We start from the raw sequence: 25,736 nt of genomic DNA on the forward strand, positions 1-25,736 counted from the left end.
CACTCGTCACTTGTACAAATTCGCTAATAATATTAACATAACTGTAATGAAACTCAGGAAGTGTACAGAAGCTGTAGATCGTGTATTAATCGAGGACGTTTTGTCTTTACGTATGATATATATTTAATATCATTCTTTTCCCTCTCTTAGTTATAAATCTTGTGACGACAGCGTACAATAATGTTAAAGTATTGCCAGACAATTCCGTACGAGTGCGTTGATAGTTACATTTTGCCACTAATTCTGATAAGTGCAGTTGTGATCGAATAAGGCGAAACCAACGAAACGCATTTGTCCAGTCGCAATTTACAACGCGTACTTCAAAATTGCTCAATCTGTTGCACAGAGTATTAGATTAAGTTATAGATCACGAGATAAATAGATTTACAAATGACTTTGTTACATCGTATAGAGACAAACGGTAACCATTGTCGACTGGAAATGTTATATATTTCGATCGAACGTAAGAGACTCGATTTTTAGTCTCAGCTCTTATACGTTAATGTCTTTAGAACGAGCGTAAATATAGCTATTTTATTCAATTACGTTTAATTCGAAAAGCTTAACGTAAGTTTCTGTTAAAACACGTTTCTCCGACTACCTACGTACGTACTTTTTTTCGTGTATTTTTACGAGGTAAAAAATTCTGACGAAATTGCAGCCAACAACAAACGATTCTTTATAAAAATTCTTATACGTATCATGTACTTACTTATATTCTGATAGTATTACAATTAATATACGATATAACATACATTTAATGTAACGTATCACTCTTATATATTTTTCTACATTGCACATAAATATTAAAAACATTTCTAGTGGACAATATTATAGTCTACTTGTATGACTTTCTATAGCAGTCCTGTATATTGTGTATGTACAAGTCGCAAACGCTTTAAACGTGTAATTTATGCGAATAGATCAGCACGTTCATTTCCTTTTTTTTTTATAAAAATTAATAATTATTAAATCGTTAAACTAGAAGTCAATTTTCTTTTAGCAATAACTTTCCTGCGGTGTTTCACCGTATTCGTGATTACATTTAATTCAATTTCCTAAGCTCTTAATGTGTTAATTCTTAAAGATTATTTTAACGATCTCTCGCAGTCTATAACACGAACGAAATTTCGATACATTGCGATATTGAACGTGATATACAAATGTATCGTTGTTAAACTTGTGCGTTTCTCTTATCATCGGCTTATCATTTTCTGCAAACGGCAGGCAGGATATAGCGTAAATAATCCTCAAATCTTTGCGTTTCGATGTTTAGAGACACACAGAGATCTTCTCGGTTGGAGATTAATTTTATTCACGATTTTCTCAAATCGAAGATCTCGGCACTTGTACCGTGTTTCCTTTGAACTTCTCGCTTAGTTCTGAATGTTACGTTACTTTGAAATGTAATCGAAGCATAGATCGAACCGTAAGAATAAATAAATAGTATTTTCTAACGTGATATCTTCGGATATTTGTTATTCATTAAATATCGTTCGGTAAACGATCCGAAAGATTCCATCGAAATCTTCGGAACTAATTCGTCACGCCTTCGACAAATACGCTTTTGCTTTTGGTAACGATATTCGTTTCACTATAAAAAATAAAATTGACGATTCAGAAATAAATATGATTATCGTCGCAACAAACGTTCTGGTACTTGCCACACTTTGTAGATTATAGAATTGTGAAGTTTAAATTATAATACGAGGAAACGACACCAAGTCATCGTGTATTGTCTTATAAAACATAGTTATTGAGCATAATATCTAATTCTAATACGCTTAAAGATTGAAATCTCATCGATGATTTGTTATCGTCTCATTAATTCTACCGATCGATTGACATACATTTTCCGCTAGTGAAATTCCACTACAATTACAAACAATTTTCTTAATATCTTTTTAGTAAAAATAGTCGCTCGGTAAAGGAGACAGTTTTTCATCTTGTTTGAAAAATGTCTCGATGAGTGAAACGCTGCTTTAATCTTCGATCGACATGATCGATATTTACGCAACGTTTGTAACAAGCGTACTAAATTGTACAACGCGTAAACATTCGTCTATTTCAGTTTACATTTCCATAGTGAGAGCGCGGATATTTACGCGATGCGTATATTTTTATGGCAAATGGACATGAATCGATTTACCATTTTTTCACGAATGAAATTCACCTTTTTCTTCGACATCGATTCGAACCATGAAATTCTAATTGCCAGATCGAATCGTAATTAAGCTATAAAAAGACGTATCTTCGTGCAAGAAGTATCGATAACTACGAAGCGATCAACAATACGATTTCAGGGGAATATTCTTTTTATCATCGAACACGTTTCTCGAAGTCACATAAACTCCTCTTAATTCGCTCTTTTTTTAAAATCTTAGCAATAACAGCGAAAACGACGATTATAAATTTAACCGAAAGAAATTTCCTGCACGTCGCGTTATAAATTAACGTTAATTGGCCAACATAATCCATTAGCTGCTCGTACGTGCATACTATAAAAATGTCATAATTACAAGTAGCTAAACAGCAAATAGCGCATCGTTAAAGCACATTTTGCTCCCTATATTTCTGCGCACGTTTATCTCTATATCTTCGTATTTCACTTAATTCAAATGCAGAAACATCCGCGGCCAATCCACGATGCAAGTTCATCGCTGAAGCGAGCTATAAAATCCAGCTTGTACACGCCCACGAGCAAACTGGCGAACCCTCTTCTTCATCCTGGTGACCTCCTGGTTCCGCTTTTCACCCCGGAATCGTTTCTACAGAGCAACAGATTTTTGTACGCGCTTCTATACTCGGAGCTCATCACCACGTAAACCACAGGATTGATACACGTAGTCAAGTAGATCAAAATGTAACTAGCGATATTCAAGCCTCTCCAATCGATCGCATCCTTGAAAGTCTTAGTAACCGTGATCGGCAAGTAGCAAACGAGAAACGACGAAAATATCACTAGAATCATCTTCAGCAGTTTCTTGTCTTTGTTACTCATCCTCGGTGGGCCATCGGAATTGCGAAATTTTCGAACGCTTCTAAATCTCGACTCTCTGCGAATGATCGTCGGTCTCCTCCTGCTATTAGCCGATCGATCCGGTGTGTTCGATCTGGAGCTGTCCAACCGGTCGCCGTCCATAGACGCTTTAGAGTTGAATCTCTGTACCCAAAGAGCCGACTCGATGACGAACGAAGCTCTGCTAGCCATTCTCTGCAATTTATTTCGAGCGTTCGCGGAAGCTTTCTCGGCGGATTCTTTGATCTTAATTCGGTCATTCGCGAGAACAGTCTCAGCCGCGTCCAGATCGTCCACGTACGGTATATCGTCTATCTTTATTTCGAAGCTAGACTTCGCTCTATCACAGTCGTCGACGAGTTTTTGGCTCGTCGCTTTCTGCTTCCTCTTCCATTTTTGTTTCTGTCTCCTCCTTTGCTGCGTCCTCTCCTCTTCGTTCTCGCCTTCCTCGTCGTCGTCCTCGTCGTCGTCGTCCTCTTCCTCGGACCCGGCCGAATTCTGTTCCCACGAAAGTTGCTCGGACAAGGATTCTTCGATCGCCGATCTCGAAGGCGTACTGGAGCAGTTGAGCCGGTTTGGCGAAGTTACGGTGCATTTGGAGGAGAAGTTGGCGCAAAGCACGCTCGCCGCGCAGCTCGAACCCACCACCGACAGTTCTTCCTCTTGGATCCTCGGTGATATGGATCGTCTCTGTAACCGAACAAAGCGAAGAATAATTTTCGGAAGTCGATGGTTTACGAAGAAACGTAGGCGCCGAAGGAGAAGACGATTTACAGGTTTCAACCGACGAGGACCTACGACGTTGACCTACGCTTACCTCGTGGCTGTTTTCAATAGCGTCCGTGCTAGCATTTACGTTCCGATTTCTACTTTTGCAAGCGGTTTTCCGAACGATGTAGAAGATCCTCGCGTAGCAAACGACGATCGCGATACAAGGAATCAAGAAGGCAACAACAAAGAGGAACTCCTTTGGACTTCGACCATTTACGTCTGGCAGGATCGAACAAGAACCAATGGCGACGTCCAGTCCAAAGCGACCCCAGTTTCCAAACCACGTAACGACCAGGGCACCGAATGCGATCATCCACGTACTTAAAATCATCGGTGTTATGTATTTCGATGTGTATATCCTGAAAGCAAGTAAGAGAAGGGGCTTCAGAATATTCGCAAATATTTGCAGAAGCATCGTCCATGGCGAAAAAAAATTATCTGCGTGCTGCTGAACTGGACAATAATTCGACTTTGCAAATAATTCAAACGCGAAAGAATAATTGACGATCCCACGAATGTATTTGTATAGACGAATATACGTGTACCGATACGTACACACAGTCGATTAGGATGAAACGCGCGTGTTTAGTCTACTGTAACTCATTTTCATCCCATCAAGTGGGAATTTTAAAATAAAATTGTATAACCGATCAATTTGACTGGTGTGATAGTACTAGTGTTAATTCTATGTTATTACAATCACGCGTACTCCTTTTTCAAAACGCTTTTGGAAAAGGTAGCGATACGTAACTGGCGAGGAAAAACATCTCAAAAATATATGATTTACTTACCTAGGATAAAATCTAGGATGGCCTATCATAACGTAACGATTGATCGTGATCGCTAGTATGGAGAACAGGCTTACTGCTACCAAACCGTATCTTAACAAAGGAAACAGTTGACATAGAAGTGGACCGTGTTGCCAGGAACTATGCCAGAAGGTTGACGTAGCAAGAGGAAGGTTGAAGCAACAGAACATCAAATCCGAAAGTGAGAGGTTCATTATGAAAATCGCGGTGGCGTTTCTTAACTGCGAACAATGGTAATTAAATTAAATGTAAATTTAATTACGTACCAAACGTAAATTCAACCGTAAAAAATAACGCGACTGTACATACACACAGTTGTGCATAATCGTAGTTACATATTGCAAATCTTAAGTAGGTACACACGCGATTATTTTAAATTATCGTATAACATAAACATATAAACTTATTATTAAAAATATATTTACAGCGACTGGTAATAATAATAATTTACAATGTCAAATCGATAATTCCATCGACTCATCCGCTGCTTTGTTTTACTCGCGATAGTCTGAATCACGGATAATGGTTTTTCTTGGTACAGAATCAAGGCGAAAGTTTCATAATACACCGAAAGTCACAAACCGCGTGTGCATCGTCAATTCGAAAATCGTCCTCTGCGTGTGTATTACGTGAAAGTCCTCTGCGATACGAGAATGTCTTGTTGTCACGATTCGACGAAGGTAACAAACAGCAGAATAAAAATGAACGATTTGGATTGGAAACTAAGCGATCGCGGATTTTGTCAATATCACCTAATAACAAAATCCGCAGTCACTTAGTTATGGATACCCGCTGGGGGTAGCCACCCACATGCTATATTTATTTTATTTTATTTTTTTCATTTACCAATGAGATATAACACTTTACCAAATGTCCTTCAGGACAAATTGTAAAAACCAAAATAAAATTAAAAAAAAAAAAACTTAGTTGTCAAGCCAATAGAGATTTACGAAATTCTCGATGTATCGATCGTTTAATTCGACGATGAAATAATTCTTACAGAAAACATCGTCTGATTTGGAACAATCGCGTAACATTCTTCCATTTGATTAAATAATTCTGTGACAAATTCGGTTCTTATTTTTCTATCGTTCCGTTCGTTTGACATTGCGGAAACTGGTTCTTCTTTCTTTCGCCTGTGTGCCGTTCTTCGTTGGTCTTAGGTAAACCGATAATTCTGCAATATTCCGCTAATAATATTTCCAGAAAATAGATTAAAATGTAGATTAGAAAATGTAAATTAGAAACGTGGATTGTTTCGAGATTTTTGCACGACACGCTGCAAGTCGAACGAACCGGAAGAAAGAGCAACGTTTATAGCGACGCAGTGGCAAGTTATCGTCGCGTGGAAACGTGTTATCTTGGTGATCGCGTCAACTTGGTAAATATACTTTCTTAACAGATAAATGTTGGCGCGTTTGTAAATTACACGTAAATCCAGCGAATGCCCGTAAATTCGACGAGTCTCGGTGTTGCCAAAAACATCCCGTTGCATAAACGTTGGTTGCGTTTCGCGAGACGCATCGAGTTTTCTTACGATTGGCAAACTTCGAGCGGATCGCGAAACTTAAAAGAAAAGAACGTAAATTCCTGGATTTTTCACGAATTATAACGTAACTTTAATGGGAAACCTTTCGAATCGACGAAACCTTCATTTTTATTTGCCACTGATTAAGCTGTTTATTAGCGCGACGAAGCGCGAAATACACAGGCGAATAAAAAGAACAAATGGTCGGTGAATATTTTCTCATAATTACAATTTCATCGTGATTTGTTCCAAGATTCGCTTCACTCGCGTATGCTAATTTACTTACGCCAGCTTTTAACCATTGCTTACGTCACTTTTACTTTTTCCTATTGTCTTGAAATGAGATTCGAGGTGAACCACTTATTGACCTAGTCGGTGTACAAGCGAATACCACTTAGCACGCTACGAGTAACTAGAAATTCAAGTAACCGCAACGCCGCCGAGTATATTTCATTCCGCGTGACAGATTCGTCGTATGACATTTTTTCGCCTCGTTGTATCCACGTTTGCTCGACTTACGCGCAAGCTCGTTTGCAAATCTCTTAGAAACGTGTCGCCGCTTTTGCTAACGTTTCGTTGGATCGTAACGCAGGAAATTTCCGATTTCGCTGAATACTACGAATGACGTGTTCGCGGACAAAGTACAGCACAGAGATAAAATTCTTCTTTGAAGAGGTGTTGTCGCTGATGATAATCTAAAAATCACGATAATCGAAAAAATGTGCGTTGATCGGAAGCTTCGAATGTTTCAGCGTATCCGAAGAAATAAAGAAAAACGAAAGAAGAGAAGAAAGAATAGACAGAACGTGTTCATCGAGGACAGAAACGCGTGTTACTCGAGCGCTATGAAATGCACAGATCTCGGGTGTTTTGGCGCATGTTAGATAATGAAAAAGGAGAGAAGAAATAAATAAAAGAGATATAGCGATAGATATAGAAAATTTGAACGAAAGAGGACTAAGACGCGGAAAAGACGTATCGCTGGAGCGCTGACCTTTTTGGTGCGGAAAAGAGCAACGATGGTGAATAGATTTCCCGGGATGCCGATGACCATGAAGAGTATGCAACATCCAGCGGCGAAGTGCAAAAGCCATGGCGGATATCCGACGAAGAGGACCGCCGATCCTGGATCCCTGAGGACCTCCTGAATTGTCTCCTCTGTGCCATTGTGACCGGTCTCGTTGCTCGCCATCCAGTACTCCATCTGCGGACAGCATGGTAGACAGGTGTCGTTTTGTACAGGAGCGTAAAAACTGGTCGCCTGTTGGCGACGACCGGCAAAAACAAGCCTTTTTTAACGAGTTAGAAAAACGATGTTACGGATGTAGTTGCGAAATGGAAAATTGAGTTGTACCCCAACGATCGTTATAATATGCGTTGCATTAGAAATACGTAAGCGTGGCTCGTTCGAGTATTCCAACTCTTATCGCTTACGAATTCCTATTTTTTTTTATTTTTTTTTTACAAATATATCGTATTATGTTTTATCTAAAAAATTGTTGAAATTTCGTGGGTATCGTAACGAGAGGCGATGACTATACGATAGCGACTGTATAATTGTGGTGGAAATGGTGACGAGACAAATTGGACGGAGACAAGTTTATGGCAAACGAGCGATTAATGAAAAATTAGTACGTGGCATCGACAAGGATCTGAGACGTAGAATCAGCAGGATGATCTGTGACGCTACCACGTGAACGTAAAAGCGTATTACACGAGACACGGGAAAACAGTGTTAGGCAGGATACAAAGTATAGGAAATAAAGAAATGCCAAGCGATCGGTTCGTTTCGCCAACGTCGCTGTCTTGGCATTTTATCCGTGACACGAATTGAAAGAGTTGGTTTATCGAGAAAAACCAACATCGGAGGATACAGAAGAAAATCTCGTACGAGGATTTGGTATTGGAAGCATCAGGTTTATGCGTCGAAGAGAATAACCGTCAGTTTGAGCATCTGTGGGTTTCAGAATTGTCGATCTAGCTATCAATTCGTATCCGATTTATATTTATATTTAAACAGTTCACCCAGTACGTATGTATCTCATAGTAATTGATGAGCGATAGCAATTAGCGAAAGCCACACCCACGGTGCTGACGAGATTAAATGCACAGGTATGTACATACACGTCAGAGTTTCCCAACTACTTTGCAATTATTCGTCGATAGAGCCAATCAAGTTTTAAAATTATAATATAAGCAGAAAAAGTATAATACGAATGAAAACGAGATCAAATACACGGGTATGTACATATACCTCAGAGGTTCCAAACTATTTTGCAATTGTTCATTGACAGGGCCAATTAATTTCTAAAATTATAATATAAACAGAAAAAAGGATAATTCAAATGAAAACTAGATCAAATATATAGGTATGCACATATACGTCAGAAATTTTAAACTATTTTGCAATTGTTCATTGACAGGGCCAATTAATTTCTAAAATTATAATATAAACAGGAAAAAGGATAATTCAAATGAAAACTAGATCAAATATATAGGTATGCACATATACGTCAGAAATTTTAAACTATTTTGCAATTGTTCATTGATAGAGCCAATCAAATTCTAAAATTATAATATAAACGAAAAAAAGTATAATTCAAATGAAAACTAAATCAAATATATAGGTATGCACATATACGTCAGAAATTTTAAACTATTTTGCAATTGTTCATTGACAGGGCCAATCAATTTCTAAAATTATAATATAAACAGAAAAAAGGATAATTCAAATGAAAACTAGATCAAATATATAGGTATGCACATATATGTCAGAAATTTTAAAATATTTTGCAATTGTTCATTGACAGGGCCAATCAAATTCTAAAATTATAATATAAACAGAAAAAAGTATAATTCTAATGAAAACGAGATCAAATACACAGGTATGTACATATACGTCAGAGATTCCAAAATATTTTGCAATTATTCGTCGATAGAGCTAATCAATTTCTAAAATTATAATATAAACGGAAAAAGTATAATTCAAATGAGAACTAAATCAAATACACAGATATGTACATATACGTCAGGGATTCCCAATTATTTTTGCAATTGTTCGTTAATAGAGCTAGTCAAGTTCCAAAATTATAATATAAACAGACCTAAAAAAAAAAAAAGTATAATTCAAATGAAAACGAGATCAAATACGATCAAACAGGTATGTACATATACGTCAGAGATTCCCAACTATTTTTACAACTGTTCATTGATAGAGACAGTGAAGTTCTAAAATTATAATATAAACAGACCTAAAAAAAGAAAATATAATTCAAATGAAAACGAGATCAAATACACAGCTATGTACATACACGTCAGAGATTCTCAACTATTTTTGCAACTGTTCATTGATAGAGCCAATCAAGTTCTAAAATTATAATATAAACGGACCTAAAAAAAAGAAAGTATAATTCAAATGAAAACGAGATCAAATACGATCAAACAGATATGTACATATACGTCAGAGACTCCCAACTATTTTTCAATCGTTCGTTGATAGAGCCATTCAAGTTCTAAAATTATAACATAAACAGCCCTAAAAAAAGAAAGTATAATTCAAATGAAAAAAAAAAAAAAAAAAAAAGAAACTTCAATAACAGAATACAAATATAAAAGATCCGATACGATCGTAGCAAGGCGATTTAATCAAATTTTTGATTCGAATTTCAAGTTGCATTTCGTTTTGACGTCGAGTTTCGTTTAAATCGATAGCAACGCAATTTTCGGACAGTCGACGAGCTAACAACGCGTAAAAGCGTCACGTGAAAATAAACGTCTGTTAGAATAAAAAACACGACTTCACGCGTATCGACGACGAAAACGATATCGTCTCGCAGTTGCGCGCGAAACAACCAAAATTGCGCGCTGTTAGGCGCACACGCGTCCCACGTTGGGAAACACTGATACGCTCGTATGTACGCGACATGGAATCCTATACGGCACATACGCTATTTGCGTATGAAACGTGCCTATTTGTTCGCGACACTCCCACTTAATTCGCATATCTAATAAATTGACACACGTCTATATTAAGCAGCGATATACAGATTTGTGTTCGAAGTACGTTCAACCGTACACTTTTTCGTACGCGAGTATCACGTGTCGCGTTTTCTTACTTTTCGGCTATTGCTTTCTAATTTATCGTCGCTTTCGAAATCTACGAGGCTACGTTAAAAAACAAAGTATTCAACGTCTTGATAAATAGGATCTTAGAAACACGAGCAGTCGGAGGATCGGAAACACGGATCACGTGATACGTGGGTTCCTCTCTCGCTGCACGTGTTCCACCGCTTTGATGCTATAATTTGGCCCAGTTACGCGAGACACGCACGAACGCGTGCTCTATCAAAAAATATCGTCCAAGACTGGATAATGTTAAATCGTTTCCAATGTATCGCGATTAGTTAAACAAACAATTGTATAAATTATTAAGGTAGTAAAGCGGTAGTTAAACGCACGGGAGTTTCAAACGTAAATTACTAAGCTGCCAGTTAAACATACGATCGAGTAAATTCTTAAACCGGTAATCGTAAGATGCTTTTTAAAAACGTAGCGTTTTTTAAACGTTCCAAGTAGCTACGATCGCTACGTGTCGCTGTCTCCGTTCCGTGGAAAACACTCGTACGCTCTTAAACGAAATTAACAACGCTCTTTATGTAAATAAGCTTGTTTCGCTTCGATCTTCCTCCCTTTTCTCTCTGCTCGCTCCTCCGCCGCCTATACTCACCATTTATTTACTTTCTCCCCGTTCAACCACCGTTTCACTCGTTTTCTTTCCTACACGTTGAGAAAATGCAACGAAGGTACGTCTTTTTTCCTCGCGTTCAGGCGCCGAAGAGGAAGAGAGAGAAATCTATTTTCGCCGCTCGTGACGATACGCTCTTTCAACCGCACGGCAAACTTCGCCTCGATCTTCCGGCGAATTTGCGCTTCTCAAGGGATCGCCAAGTACCAGCGAATAAATGTATTTTACAAAACTCGTACCAGGCAAATATATTTCATCCAGCGAAAATCCTACTTTCTCTCTCGAATCGCTTCGTCGAATCGCGTTTCTCCTCTCAGTTCGCGAAACAGAAACGCGAAATTCCGCGTTAGTTCGGTCTCCTGCGTTTCTCTCGGTCGATCGTCGTTATCTCGATGTACTTCGACTATTGCACACGGATGCGCCAATACGCGCTTGTATTTCGATTTATCGACTCCGGACAAGCGCGTATCGCGTTCCTATTAAAAACGTACCGCGCTGTGTTCGGCAAATCTCTTCCAATCTCTAATTTCTAAGTTACAATCTCCGTCGAGATGTTAAAAACGATCGATCGTTCGAATGTTCGACGATTATTAGCACAGGCAATCTCGACGTATATTCCTTTCATTTTATCTTCTCTGCTCATACTGTGCGCGTTTGTGGTTCTACGTGCAAATCTTATTTCTAATTTACATCACGTTACAACTAGTATTTATTTTTAATTAACATAAACTGAAGTAACGAGCTTCCTTTTCCTCTGCCTTTCTTCTCTACGTTTACGTCTACTTCCTAGCCAGCCTAAGTCGACATTTATTTTTACTTGAACGCAACGATAATCGGAATTTTAAGAAACAAACAGGCATCGTCTCGATGTTTCGGCAGAAAGATTGGGAATGGAAGTTTATAATTATATATTTGCATCGATAGAGGACGGAAAGATAAACCACGGAGACGAAAAGCTGGTAAACTGGCTAAAAATCGACGGCTGACGATAATCCGTGCATCGACGAGTTACGCGTTTCGAATACGAACGAACAATCTTCTTCTCCAGCGTAGCGTCACGAGATGGTAGAAGCGAATTCACGTTTTGTCAGCTGTTTCGTGTACTGTTATCGTCCACGGTTCTTACCTACGATCAATGGAAGAAGCGCTTACCTTCGTAAGAAGTAGACGCCGACGGTTCTGAGTTCATTGATGCGAATCATTTATGCGACTCCGGAAGAACAGAAGCACGTGCGGATTTCGATCGGTTCGGTCGAACCGCTTCTTTCAGCTTTGCCGGTAAATTTCCTCTTCGATCTGCCTCTTCCGCCTTCTATTCTCATCTTACGCGTTCAAACTATCCAATTTCCATGAACCGTGCACGCACAACCAACTATGAATGAAATTTCACGCCCTCGCGAAGTACAAGACGCGGGCTGCGATCGCGTTTAGCAACACGTTCGTCGCCTTTCGCAGGGAAATCCAGAGAAGCACGACGCGAGTATTTGAACCTGTTGCACATCTTGGATCTTCGTTTTTCGGCAAAGGGGACAAAGTTCCGAGGGAATTCTCGAGATGATCTTCCGCGCAAAATTTCACGCCAAAGACATTCGCCACACTCGCGGAAGAAAGAAACGAGCAACGCTGTGTATAAAACGTTTTATTTCGAAAAAAACGCACTAGAATTGAACGGATTTGCAGCGGATCGAAGGATTCGATTTTTCACGATAAAAGTTCTTCGGCTGTTGCGCGATGAAAATATCGCGGAAATAGAAATTGCCACGATTCTCTTCTTATTTATCTTTCGTAGTACTCGCACGGTTCTCGTTAAAAGTTACAAAGGACTCGTAGTTACATCTCTGTTCGGTCGTAAACTGTCGACGACTGGACGACCTCTCAATTTTTAAGAAGGCGAATGCGTGGGCCGATTTTTCGACGATCGAAATAAACGTAGGCTTTCGGTTGTAACGAGAGACCGAGACAGCGAAGATATCACAAAAATAGAAATCTCGATCGGAACTGGTCTCGCGGAATTCGCGGAGCGACTAACCGATCGGCTAACTGGACCACCGAATTCGCTTGTACGGATGAGTTTTCTGGATCCTAATAGAGCGCAGGCGTGGGGTTAGTGTCCTTCACGAACAAGAGAATATTTATTCCACCGGACGAAAATCTATTTTATTAAGTTTCTTGAGAGAATCACGCGAATCTACGTGCTATAGTGACCTACATACACCGCCGTTTATACATATTTAGCCGATCAAAAAATCGTATTATAAACGAAACGTGTTACAATTAGAAACGTCAATATAAAACGTTAACTTTTAGGCATCGATTAATAAGAATAAGATCATTACGCTTTTAATTATCGCTAATTTTAATAAATGATAATTAATCGTTAAGCTTATTTTTCCTAGTATCTCGATAATACGTATATTTGTTCTACCTACGCTTATGGTCGATGTATTTGTTTGTCGTAATTCATCTACGTTTCCAGAAATCACAGAGATCTTCTTTCTTTTTTTTTTTTTTTTTTTGTTCAATCGCTCATTTTCTAATTTTATATTTATTTTTAGAAGACTCGTTTACTTTTGCAAGGAGAACGATAGACCTTCGATCGGTACAATGGGAAATTAAGGAGGTTTCTTCGCGAATTACGACGATCTCTTTCAATCTGGACCTGTTAACAAATCCGAGGGCGGTAAGACGTGAACGGTGAAATCAGTGAAGTCGTGGTTTAACGAACGACGTTTAACGTGCCACGTTGTGGAGGCGTGGATGCTTAATAGAATACACGACGAGCCTCGGCAACAGCAATCACGCTGCTGCAAAGTAATCCGTCGATTCGAGCAAAAGTCTCTTTCACTTTCATGCGAAACGTTATTTTTAGATCGTGCGCGCGGTTTTATATTTTTACGCGCATAATTAAATAACTGGAACCTAAATAGCGATCTTCCTCGTCCACCCAATATCACGATAACTTAAACTCCTTAAGTTAAACAACGTTTCATCCATTTTTACGTATCGTACGCGGTCCCTAGACTTCTGCGAGAATCTCAGACTTCCGAAAAACCTTTCGACGTTTGTATACCACGAGACACGACATTACGCAATATCAAGCACCGTGTTACGCCTCTACGTTTCCTGTGTTTCTTCTTCCGCGCAAATTTCCTAAAAAAAAAAAAAAAAAAAAAAATAAAAAGAATAGGAAGAAGAGAAGCAAAGGAGAAAGACAATCGAAATACGTTAAAAATTCACCGTTCCAGGCAAACGTCGGAAACGCGAACTTTCTACAAAACCGACAGCGACGAAGATGTCTCGCAGCGTTTTAAAATTCCACGTAAATGCCGTCGTATCGCACGATGACTTCCGGTGCGCGCGACATTACAAATCACGCGATCGTTGTCCGTAAGAAAGCTACTGGATGTAGGTGTACACCGCGATTACGCTTTCCGAATGATTTATAGAAACGTGGCGCATCGACTCATCCTCGATGCTTACTCTTAAAGCACCTACGCTTTCGTTCGAAGCACGCGTTCCGTCCGCATGAAAACACCACGGTCCCTACATCCTTTTTAAAAATAATTACATTTGCTAACCAGGCAGGCTGCCGTACGATCGAGCCGTACAAAGGGGGAGAAAGCAGCTGGGTACGAGCGTGCACAACGGAAGAGCATCTACCGCGCCCCTGATAAATCGGAAGTGGAATCACCGTTCTCCTCTTTTTTTCTTTCGTCTGCCTCCTCCTTCGCAAGAAGGAAACGCCATTTACCCGCTCGCTCGCTCCATCGTACACCGGGTAAATGTAATTAATTAAAACGGAAGCTTTTCGTCCACACGATTTCACGAGGGGATGATTTAAATCGTCTCTAAACCGATGCTTCGCGCTTAGGTCTTCGCCATTACGTTTTATCGCGTTACGCTGATTCTTCAAGATCTTCCGTCGATGGTCGCGCACAGCCGCCGTTTCGTACGATTTTCCAATCGATTCTTTCCTTTCTACGTCTGTTTGTTATCTTAGAAATGGAGAGTCGTTAAATTTTCACGCGATTTTCCTCTATACAATTCGCAACAACGGCAGATTTTTGGTCAGGCTTCCGGCTAACGTTCCTGTTTTAGAGGAAAATGGAACGCGTTGAGAAGAATTCGTACGACAAACTGTGACTGATAGATTATCAGTGAATCCGTGTACGAGAGTCTAGGGAACTATACGTAAAAATGGATGAAACGTTGTTTAACTTAAGGAGTTTAAGTTATCGTGATATTCGGCGGACGAGGAAGATCGCTATTTAGGTTCCAGTTATTTAATTATGTGGCTGCTCGATAGACGTACGAATAAGTGTACGAGATAACTCGCAGTGACCATTTGTATATATTTGTCAAAACGATCAATAACCTTGATATATTTTGTATAAATAAAATGAATGGAAAAGCTTCTAGCTTATCTACTCGACGTTTGTAGTTTAGAATTAATCTAGATTTAAAGGCTGCCATAAACGATCGTTATCGACTATATTAAACGTTGTTCTCGGGTAAAAGAGAGTCGCGGACACGACTGATATCGTACGCTTCGCGATAAACTTTTTAATACGTTTTTACATCGATATAGTCGCGCGATGGTTTGTTCGTTCAACGCGTTCGCGAAGAAGAAAATTTCATCCGTGATTTCATAAGTAATCAAATATTTTCGTGAGTCATGGCACACGCGCGAAGAGACAACGAATCGTTCCAGAAATTAGAAAGCGGCGCTTTCGCGTTAAACGGCGAAATTTCTTGGAACGCGAGATCCGCGGAAAACTATGATTCGAATCGATGAGATCGTTTGACGCGCTATCGTCGCTAAAGCGTCGACGGTTTGCCACTCACCGGCAGCGTTTCATATTGCCCCAGATTAAGCTTACGGTTACACCCCCGGCTCTAATAAAAACCAAGCGTTTGACGATTTATTATCAAGGGACCGCTCGTTGTTCGGCCCCCTTTCTATAAAAACGTCGACCTAAATCGCTTTAACTTTACTCCGTACACGATATCGTGCATACGCCATAAACTCTAACAAATTCGAAGAATCGATACGCAGAGACGCGCACGTGAAAATCTTAATCAACGCCAATGGACGTTCGTACATTTGATTTATCTTACGCTCGCGTCGCTCACAAATTAACGTAATCTCGTTGGTTCCTGGTACCCGGATGCGGGTTTCATGGAAACTCGTCGTCTACGTCGATCGACAACCACCGTAAAGAATATCGCTGATCCTCAAAATGTGAATCATCGCCGCGGTGAGAAAACCAACGTCGTATAAGCGACAGTCGCCCCTGAACGACGATGATTTCGATGGTGACGCGCCTCGACAGATAGCTTGAGTCATCGTAATCGTGTACCTGTTGACGCGCGCGTTAGCTTTGCAAAACGTTGTGCACGGATACTTTCGCGAGCGAGCAATAGGCGTTGGTTTTAAGCAACTTTGTCATTCGTCTGACGATCTAGCAACGTGATTCTATATAAATAGCATAGTAGTAGAGGTTGCGTATGTGTAAGTACAATTTTGACAGTCGACGCGAACAAATATTTTGAATTACCGCGAATTAACGTTTATAAAATCTTGCTACAAACGTTGGAATACTTTCGCGAGCCAAGAACAGGCTTCGGTTTTACGAACTCTGCGTTTACAAAGCCAAATGTGAGAAAGATACGACCGCGCGTCAGTTTGAGAAAATATCGTAAAACCAAGTCCATTTCCTGCGAACTGCGAAGCTGAAATTAAATAAAAAGAATAATATATATATATATATATATATATATATATATATATATATATATATACTTTGGCCAGCCACTGTGCGTACTTGTTCGAACGAGAAACGAAATTGTCGTTGGACAATTACCACAAAACGCGTGACAAACGTTTCCTAAAAGCATCTGCGAGCTTCGTTGATTCGCTCGTAGTCGTATACATGTCAACAAGCAGCTTGCATTTACACTCGTCGTCGTTCGAGTCGCCTAAGTCCGTTCCCCCTCTGTTGACTTGCTTTGGGCCCGTATCTAGCGCGGTAAGCAGTCCATCCGCGGTGACGGTGACGAACAGGCCGATCGCACGTCGCTCCACGCCATCGTCTTTCTTCCGTCGTGACGATCGGTTTCCGTTCGTGCATCGCGATCGTACGTTGTCGAAAGTCGCGAATTTTAATTCATTTTGCACGAATTAATCCCATACATCGTCGACTACTCGATCGTGGAAAAATTGAAAAAACGGAAAAGAAACAGTGCGTTCGATCTTGAACTGTCTCGAGCTATTTAGTAAGAAGCAAAACTTGACTTGACTTGACAAACGTTACATACGGTCAGAAATATCGTATTTTATCGTCGTTTGGTGAATTTTACGTTCAGTTTCGTAGACTTTGTTTCGCATTACGTGTACTGGAAACTTGCTAATCTGTCGAGGGCGATCGAAGGTTTTCCTCGTTCTACGGATGTCCTGTCGGTTACAATGACGAATGACTCGTGAAAGGAACTAATGCGGTGAGTCAGAGACGGAATTCGTACGCGGTTCCCACGAACTTTATCTGGTCGTTGCGTATTGCTGTTAAGAAAAATGCGAAAGTACGAAAGTCGAGTGGAATTTTCAAGTGACGTTGAAGTGCGTCGAGTGGACGCGAGAAGACGATAGTTAGCGATGTTGTTTCCGATACAGAATGGCAATTGGTCCCGAAGACGACATGTGCGTCATTCCGAGGACCAATGCCAAGATCGAGGCAAAAAACGTGCCTATGGACCTCGTACGACGACGAATGGTTTTGAAACGAAAAAAGGACGATACAATGCGCGACACGCACGACGTTCGTGTATTTCTTTCTCTTTTCTTTTTTTCTTTTTTTCTGTTGCGTCTTCTTTGTCACTGTCTCCCTAGCGAGACCTCGGCTGCAGACGTGCGGAGCACGTGGTGCGCTGTGGGCGGGTTTCGAATGTGTCACAGCTCCGATCGGTTTTCAACTCCGTTCATAAACGCGCGTAGTATAGTATAGTCAGTGGCAAAAGTCTACAAGCCTTGCACGTGGAACATAGTTGCAGATAAGAAAAGCTCGATTCTACGAATTTTCTGCTTACCTTTGGACAACCTCTTTGATAACTCTGTACGTTAAATTTTAGTAAATACACGCCAAGATGCCTTGTTTCGTAGATAAGATTTCATGAAACTCGATCGTATTTTTCAACAATTTAAAAATGGATCTTGGAACATTAGAAAGATTGTAGCGCGTACTAAAGTATAGTTATTCGCAAAAGTCTATGGTACAGGCCATGCACATGGAACATAGTTGCAAATAAAAAAGTCTTGACATTACGAATTTTCTGCTTACCTTTGAAAAACCTCTTTGATAACTCTGTACGTTAATTTTTAGTAAATACACGCCAAGATGCCTTGTTTCGTAGATAAGATTTCAAGAAACCCGATTATATTTTTCAACAATTAAAAATGGATCTTGGAACATTAGAAAAATTGTAGTAAAGTATAGTCAGTCGCAAAAGTCTATGACACAGGCCTTGCACGTGGAACATAGTCGTAGATAAGAAAAGCTCAATTCTACGAATTTTCTGCTTACCTTTGGAGAATCTCTCTGATAACTCTGTACGTTAATTTTTAGTAAATTCACGCCAAGGTGATTTGTTTCGTAGATAAGATGTCAAGTAACCCGAACGTATTTTTCAACAATTTAAAAATGGATCTTGGAACATTAGAAAAATTGTAGTAAAGTATAGTCAGTCGCAAAAGTCTATGACACAGGCCTTGCACGTGGAACATAGTCGTAGATAAGAAAAGCTCAATTCTACGAATTTTCTGCTTACCTTTGGAGAATCTCTCTGATAACTCTGTACGTTAATTTTTAGTAAATTCACGCCAAGGTGATTTGTTTCGTAGATAAGATTTCAAGAAACCCGATCGTATTTTTCAACAATTTAAAAATGGATCTTGGAACATTAGAAAAATTGTAGCGCGTACTAAAGTATAGTTATTCGCAAAAGTCTATGGTACAGGCCATGCACATGGAACATAGTTGCAAATAAAAAAGTCTTGACATTACGAATTTTCTGCTTACCTTTGGAAAACCTCTTTGATAACTCTGTACGTTAATTTTCAGTAAATACACGCCAGGGTGATTTGTTTCGTAAATAAGATTTCATGAAACCCGATCGTATTTTTCAACAATTAAAAATGGATCTTGGAACATTAGAAAAATTGTAGTAAAGTATAGTCAGTCGCGAAAATCTATGGCATAGGCCTTGCACGTGGAACATAATCGTAGATAAGAAAAGCTCGATTCTACGAATTTTCTGCTTACCTTTGGAAAATCTCTTTGATAACTTTGTACGTTAATTTTTAGTAAATACACGCCAAGTTGATTTGTTTCGTAGATAAGATTTCATGAAACCCGATCGTATTTTTCAACAATTTAAAAATGGATCTTGGAACATTAGAAAAATTGTAGCGACTAACGTTGACACAAGTTGACGTTACTTCCGCGATACGATATATTAGTTGACATTATGCGAACGAAAAATATGCAAGATCAACCCTGCCGTTCTCTATGTTTCTGTACGATCCGAAATGGATGTTATATTTTCATAGACGTTATCAAAATACACGCAGTTTGTAAATTTGAAATATTTGTTTTCATCGTTCGATCTCTCGGTGTCTGTTCCTTTCGCGTATCCCGCCCTTTTCACGGGCGAATTAATTAACAAAAAGAAGAGAAGATATCCGAAGCGATACGAGCGCGAAGAATATATTAGGTTCTCCGAAAAGTTTCTTTCGTTTCATAAGGTGACGATAGATGAACAACAATTTCTGTTTTATATCATTTTATTGAATTAGCTACGATCCATTTCGTTCTATTTCTATTATTACGTTCGTGCATAATTCAATAAATTAATATAAAAGAAAACACAGCTCTGCACAGTGGCGATATCGTAACCAACGAGGTTCTACCAAGTTGCGATTATTGCTAATTAAAAAGAAAAACATTGTGCTTCTATTACTTCCTTATAAAACGAAGGAAACTTTTCAAACAACCAAATACAATAAACGAAGAATATAAAAGATAAACAAGCAAAACAGCAAGGACAGATTTTTCCCAAAATTGAAACATCCTCCGATCGAGCATGACCTCGTAAGAATAGTTTAGCCACCATCGTTACATTTTTCTTCGCTTTCCCGTTTCATTAACAAATCGTTACGATTCATCTTGCTGTACGTAGCCGTAGTTTAATAAAACGCAACGACATCCCCGACTTATCCCCGACCTTTTCGAGTTTCTTCAACATCCATCCATTTGCATAAGTCTGTTTTGCTCTTTTAATTCCATTAAATATTTATAACGGCGCGAAGACGTATCGAGCCGGCGCTAACGCATTTGCATCTTTCGTTTAGAAAGCATTGCCTGTTCGTGGCGCGTAATTATCGACGTGGATACGAAAACTCGTAGTCTGCTTAACAACGCGATAGCGATTAATTAAAGGCAATCTAGAATTCTCGGAAACTAACGTGAATCCTCAATTGCGGCAGTCCGTCTGTCCCATTTTCCAACCCGCGCCTTGTTCTCCCGATCTCGATACATTAACCCTTTGCTCTTGTGCGTCATCGTCATCGAGCTTTGGCTGCTTCGTATCGCGCCAACGAAATTTTACCGTAAAAAGGAATACGACTCACGGCCAAACCTTCCTAATTGTTCGTCGAAACGTTTCGCGTTTGTAACAGAGGCAAGTGAAATACACGAGCGTTCAAATTGTACATTTTGTACATCGACAAGGCGCGTTTACCTGAGTACTGTGAATGGGAGTGACGGATCGCTGCGTTCTGGACAACAGCCAACGCTTTAGCTCCTCTTGCGACTATCCACGTGTCGCGAACTATTGGCTTGGCAACTAAGTGATCGCGGGTTTTCTCATTAGGTGGTATAGACAAAATCCGCAATCACTTAATCGCCAACACAATACGAACCGTGTCGCGGTAACATCGTGCAATTGCGATTAACAGGCCCTTTGGCCGCGTAGACCCGAGAGTCACTCCTTTGACTTCTTCAGGCCCCTTTCTGCGACGACCGTCGCCTCCACGTACAGTGGCTCGAGAAAGTTTTCCAACGCTTTTCCAACCACACCACAGAACATTATTTTTACTCCTTTTTATTTTTTATTCGTACTTTGCAATTTGTCCAGGATTTGGACGTTTCGTAAATTTGTCTAACTTTATTATTAAATAATTGTTAAATAACACGAGGATGGTTACACTCAGCGGGAAAGCATCTTCCAGTTTGTCTGCTTTATTGGATGGGCAATTAAGTTACCACCTAATGACAAAATCAGCAATCACTTAGTTGATACCATTAACACGATACCTAGCAGAATCGTAGAAGACGGTACATATATTTCGAATATTTTCTGTTTCTTCGTACGAGCGCTCGATGCAATTTTGAAATTTCCTAAAAACGTATAAAACTCCACGATATTTTTCAAGCTTTCCTCTCGCTTCTTTCTACAAAGATAGCTTCTCTACGGTACGCGCGACTATCTTCGCGAATTTAGAAGAAAATATAGAAACGGAACGGTGGAAGAGAATGGAACTCGAAAGAACGTTGGAAATTTTTAAAAAGCTTTTCGGAAGAAGAAGAAAAATTTGAAAAAGCGTGTTCCAAGAGATAGAGGTTCAAAGTCAAGGAACGGTAAACGCGATCGTGGCGAAGGAAACCAGAGAACGAAACAATGGCTGCGCGTTATTGTGACACTGATCGTATTCTTAGCGTTAATGCTGTTAAAGCACTAGTACAGTATGCACATTGAAATTTACAGTCGCTCGTATTTCGACAGCAACATGTGGACGCTGTGCACACGTGCAATCGAGTTCAGGGAAAGCTCACCCACGCGAATAAAACCGAGTAAACATTGTTCCTAAAACAGTAAGTCGAAATGAAATTATTTATATCCGTCCGTAGTCTTCGTACGGTTTATCGTCATCGCTATAGTTCATTAGGCTTTGCTATGGTTTGATACCTGTTTCTTGATCCCAAAACTGGCCATTAGAGTCTCGTTTTTTCCATTAAATTACATACGTTTCGCAAGCTCGTTCGGCACCCGGACGAGCCAAGTTATCACAACTTTAAAATTAGATTTAAAATTTCAAACGAATTTAAAAATGATACATAGAAATTGGAAAATATTCATCGACGATGTTACGCATCGCGAACGTCCAAGTATTTGCGTACAGTCGATGTTCTTGCGTATTCTTCGCTTTATTCGATCCACCGAATTCTCATTGTAACAAGAGCTTAGTTCAAAACTAACAGCGTTCTAACTATCGAAATAGAATACGACGTAGCTGAAAAAAATTGGAAAGTGGTGAGATCACTTTATTGGCAGAGATACATAACGTTGGAGAAGCCACAGTCGCGAAGATACTAAGAGGAAAACACAGGATATCGAAAATTGTTTAAAGCGCGTAGATCCCTGCGGATGCTGGCAACGATGGAAGAATTTTAGATATACCGACGTTGTGAAATGGTTTGAAAAAAAATTTTTTTTTATTTTATTTTGGTTTTTTACAATTTGTCCTTATGGACATTTGGTAAAGTGTTATATCTTGTTGGTGAAAAAAAAAAATAAAATAAAAATAAATATAGCATGTGGGTGGCTACCCCCAGCGGGGTGCCAGCTTCGTTTTTTTCTAAGTTATATCTTTTATGGGTTTGAAAAAAATGATCGAAAAACTGTTTTCGTCCAGTCGCGGGGAGACGCGATCGCGTTGAAGCGCGTCAACGGGAGTCGTAAATTCCCCTTACGATTATAACAATCGACACCACGAACAGGTCGATCCCCTTGTTTCTTGTGGGATGATAGGGGTGTTTGTTGTGTGATAAAACTGTAATCTACAGTTTTATAAGATTTATATTTTCAACAATTTACTACACTCATTATTGCGCCGGGTCGGAAGATATATTTGATAATTGTATACTTACTAGTTGCTTCGTACAAGCAAAAAGTAGATTAAGTTGATGTCGCGTAGACCGTAGCGAGGCTTAAGATTGCAGCAACGGTAGATGACTACGTCGAGATTAAAAGAACAATAGATTTGACTGATCTAAATGTGCAGCGATAGTAGATGACTGCGCTGAGATGGAAAGAACAGTAGATGACTGCTCCAAGGATGAGACCGTTGGCTTGACTACACGAAGATTGGAAGATGTTAGAATTTAATCTTAAAGTTAAGATTAATAATCCGTGGAAGACACGATGTTTGTGTTGAAATAATATTCAGTGATGTTTATTGAACAGAACTACAGAACTTGATGTATATAAGCGAGCGATATAACTAACAACGTATACGAGAATCGTTGATCGTTGGCCAGTTACCCTCAGACTAGTCGCAGGTAGTGACCCATGATCCCTTAAATATTTTGAACCCCACTCTCTATACAGTAAAGAGTATGATCTGTATATGTATCCTGTTCAAATGCCTGCGTGGGCCTGTGTAAGGGTACCTATGCCTATACGTGAAATATCGTTGCATTCCAACAGAAGAACAGTAGAAGACCCGTCTTGTACTATTAAGGAGGAAAGCTCGGTGTGGGTGTGCCTTTTCAACTAAGAACGCGGATTCGTTGTTCACACTTTTCGGTAGAACAGTGAAGGTAACGATTCGCAATGCCCATTGGTCATAGCCAACGTTAATAAATAAAAATATGAAGAAAAAGTCTCCTGCAGATGTGGCTCATGGGTGTCCTTGTTCATGGGAAAACTCTGCTATTTCGCTAGACGAACATCTGCTTTCTTCGTAATCTGTAAGTGCGTGCAATGAACGTAAGGACTGTTTTAAGGACCATCCATAAACCGAAAATACTTATATTAATAGAGATTAAGCTAAACAGATTCGGTTTATGGTGGTTCCTTAGGTTTATTGCGGGTCGGCGTAACGATGTGTTGGCCTTGGCGGCCAGACCATGAGGAACGTCGCACGGACGTAACAATAATTAAAGACGATAATAAACACTGTTTTATACAAATGGAGCAGCAAACGAAAGTGGTAATGATGAGAGAATGCCATTAGTGGCATTCGAAAAATGGTTCCGAATTACCAAATTACCAAATTATAAGAATTACCAAAAATTATGGTACGAACCCCATAAATGTTCAAGGAATCTGTCAATTATTGTCAACGTGTGCTCGAATAAATTGAAATTTCGAGTCAGAAAAGCGACCGTTTCATCGTTCCAACAGTTTTGTCTTCCTCTTAGCTGGAACAAGGAAGTTTCTACCGCGTTAATTCGCGATATGGTAGCGAGACCATCTTCGAAACGATAATAAAATCGCTGCGATAAATACTCCTGCAACTTTTCTGAATTGATCGCAAACTTTACGATAATCGCGACAGTCTCGTTACGACAACGTTGACGAAATGAAATGTAATTTTCCGTAAAATTTATATAAAAAGAAGACTAAGGAGGAAACGTCCCATCGACCTCGCTAAGCAAATAAAATAGACAAACTGGAAGATGCTTTCCCGCTGAGTGTAACCATCTTCATGTTATTTAATAATTATTTCGTAATAAAGTTAGACAAATTTACGAAACGTCCAAATCCTGGACAAATAAGAAATAAAAAAGAGTAAAAATAATGTTCCGTGGTGTGGTTGGAAAAGCGTTGGAAAACTTTCTCGAGCCACTGTACGCGGAGGCGATGGTCGTCACAGAAAGGGGCCTGAAGAAGTCAAAGGAGCGACTCTCGGGTCTACGCGGCCAAAGGGCCTGTTAATCGCAGTTGCACGATTTTACCCGCGACACGGTTCGTATTGTGTTGGCAAGTAAGCGATTGCAGATTTTGTCATTACCATCTAATGTCACTCACTTGGTTGCCAAGCCAATAGAACGCGTTGTTCAACTGCACCCTGTATATCCTGAAAAATGAATTTCATGAATTTCACGAATAATATAGATACAAAGTTCACGCAAGGTGTCTACGAGTATTGAAATAGCCTACTCGCCAGCCTGTGTATATCTAACGATAAGTGGTATCTTATTCACACCTACACTGTAGTCATTGCAAATCCAATGTGACCGTCGTTCTTGCCCATGAATGGAGGCAGTCATCGTCCTAGGTAAAAGTACATTGTCGATAAACAAGATAATCAGTCGATTTGCATGAGCGCAGTATGCGTGCCGATGGTCCGCGACTCGTCGGCCTCTTGACACCTCTAGATACTTTCACCGTGACTCAACTTGACTCATTCATTGCCATTCGCCGCGTGATTAACTCGGAAATCATTCGGTGACGTCAGTCGATCGCCAGTCGGATTCTATGGAAGACGAGGGACGTGTCGTCTTCTACGCGGTTTTGTCACGCGTCAAGGTATACCACGCTGAAACACGAGAAATACCATCGACCGTCCGGTAGCCTGGGAACGCGACGACAACGCCAAGTTTCTCTACGCGCGGAATATCTAACAGATGAGGCTGAGAAGAAGAAGCGATTTCCCCTTTCGACGTGACGCAACAACGCGTCAGTCAGCTTTACGCGCTCGTTTGCAACTACGAAAGTATTCGAGAAGCGAGGCAAATTTTTTCCAAAGATCAACCCCTAGATGGTGCAGTCTTGCGAAGAATAAAATTCAACGATGAAATTCGTACATTTTGAAACGTTGCAAATGAAAGTTGTCGTAAGACTTTTGTAATAAATAACTTTTTTAAAAAGTAAAATTTCGGTCTACTGGATGACCGAATATATCTTTTATCAAATTTCATACTCTCAAGCTACTTTGAGTGGCGAGTGCGAGTATTGACATGGATTTGGATAATTTTTTATTTTTCTATATCGTCCTACAGAGAGCGACGAGCGGAAAAATTGGCA

The 25,736-nt window shown here is 39.8% G+C and overlaps 1 protein-coding gene and 1 non-coding gene across 4 annotated transcripts in view; one reads left to right on the forward strand and one right to left on the reverse strand.

Annotated features, from left to right (window-relative positions):
- Positions 1 to 98: 98 nt before the first annotated feature.
- Positions 99 to 25,736, reverse strand: part of LOC132908558 (G-protein coupled receptor moody) — a 29,644-nt gene continuing 4,006 nt past the window's right edge. Inside the window, exons 1-5 of one of the 3 annotated variants that reach the window (XM_060962639.1) lie at positions 12,024 to 12,536; positions 7,122 to 7,331; positions 4,582 to 4,820; positions 3,837 to 4,149; positions 99 to 3,709 (exon numbers count right to left, since the gene is read on the reverse strand). In XM_060962639.1, the coding sequence (XP_060818622.1) occupies positions 2,723 to 3,709; positions 3,837 to 4,149; positions 4,582 to 4,820; positions 7,122 to 7,331 (1,749 nt within the window). In that variant the 5' untranslated portion in view covers positions 12,024 to 12,536 and the 3' untranslated portion in view covers positions 99 to 2,722. Of the gene's footprint in view, positions 3,710 to 3,836; positions 4,150 to 4,581; positions 4,821 to 6,413; positions 6,814 to 7,121; positions 7,332 to 12,023; positions 12,537 to 25,736 lie in introns of those variants that run through there. The other 2 variants (XM_060962640.1, XM_060962641.1) reach the window with 2 other exon arrangements.
- LOC132909411 (U4 spliceosomal RNA) lies at positions 19,793 to 19,922 on the forward strand. The gene has a single exon (XR_009658539.1). It is a non-coding gene; the product is annotated as a U4 spliceosomal RNA (small nuclear RNA).

Source organism: Bombus pascuorum, chromosome 7 (assembly GCF_905332965.1).
Source record: "Bombus pascuorum chromosome 7, iyBomPasc1.1, whole genome shotgun sequence".
Classification (NCBI taxonomy): domain Eukaryota; kingdom Metazoa; phylum Arthropoda; class Insecta; order Hymenoptera; family Apidae; genus Bombus; species Bombus pascuorum.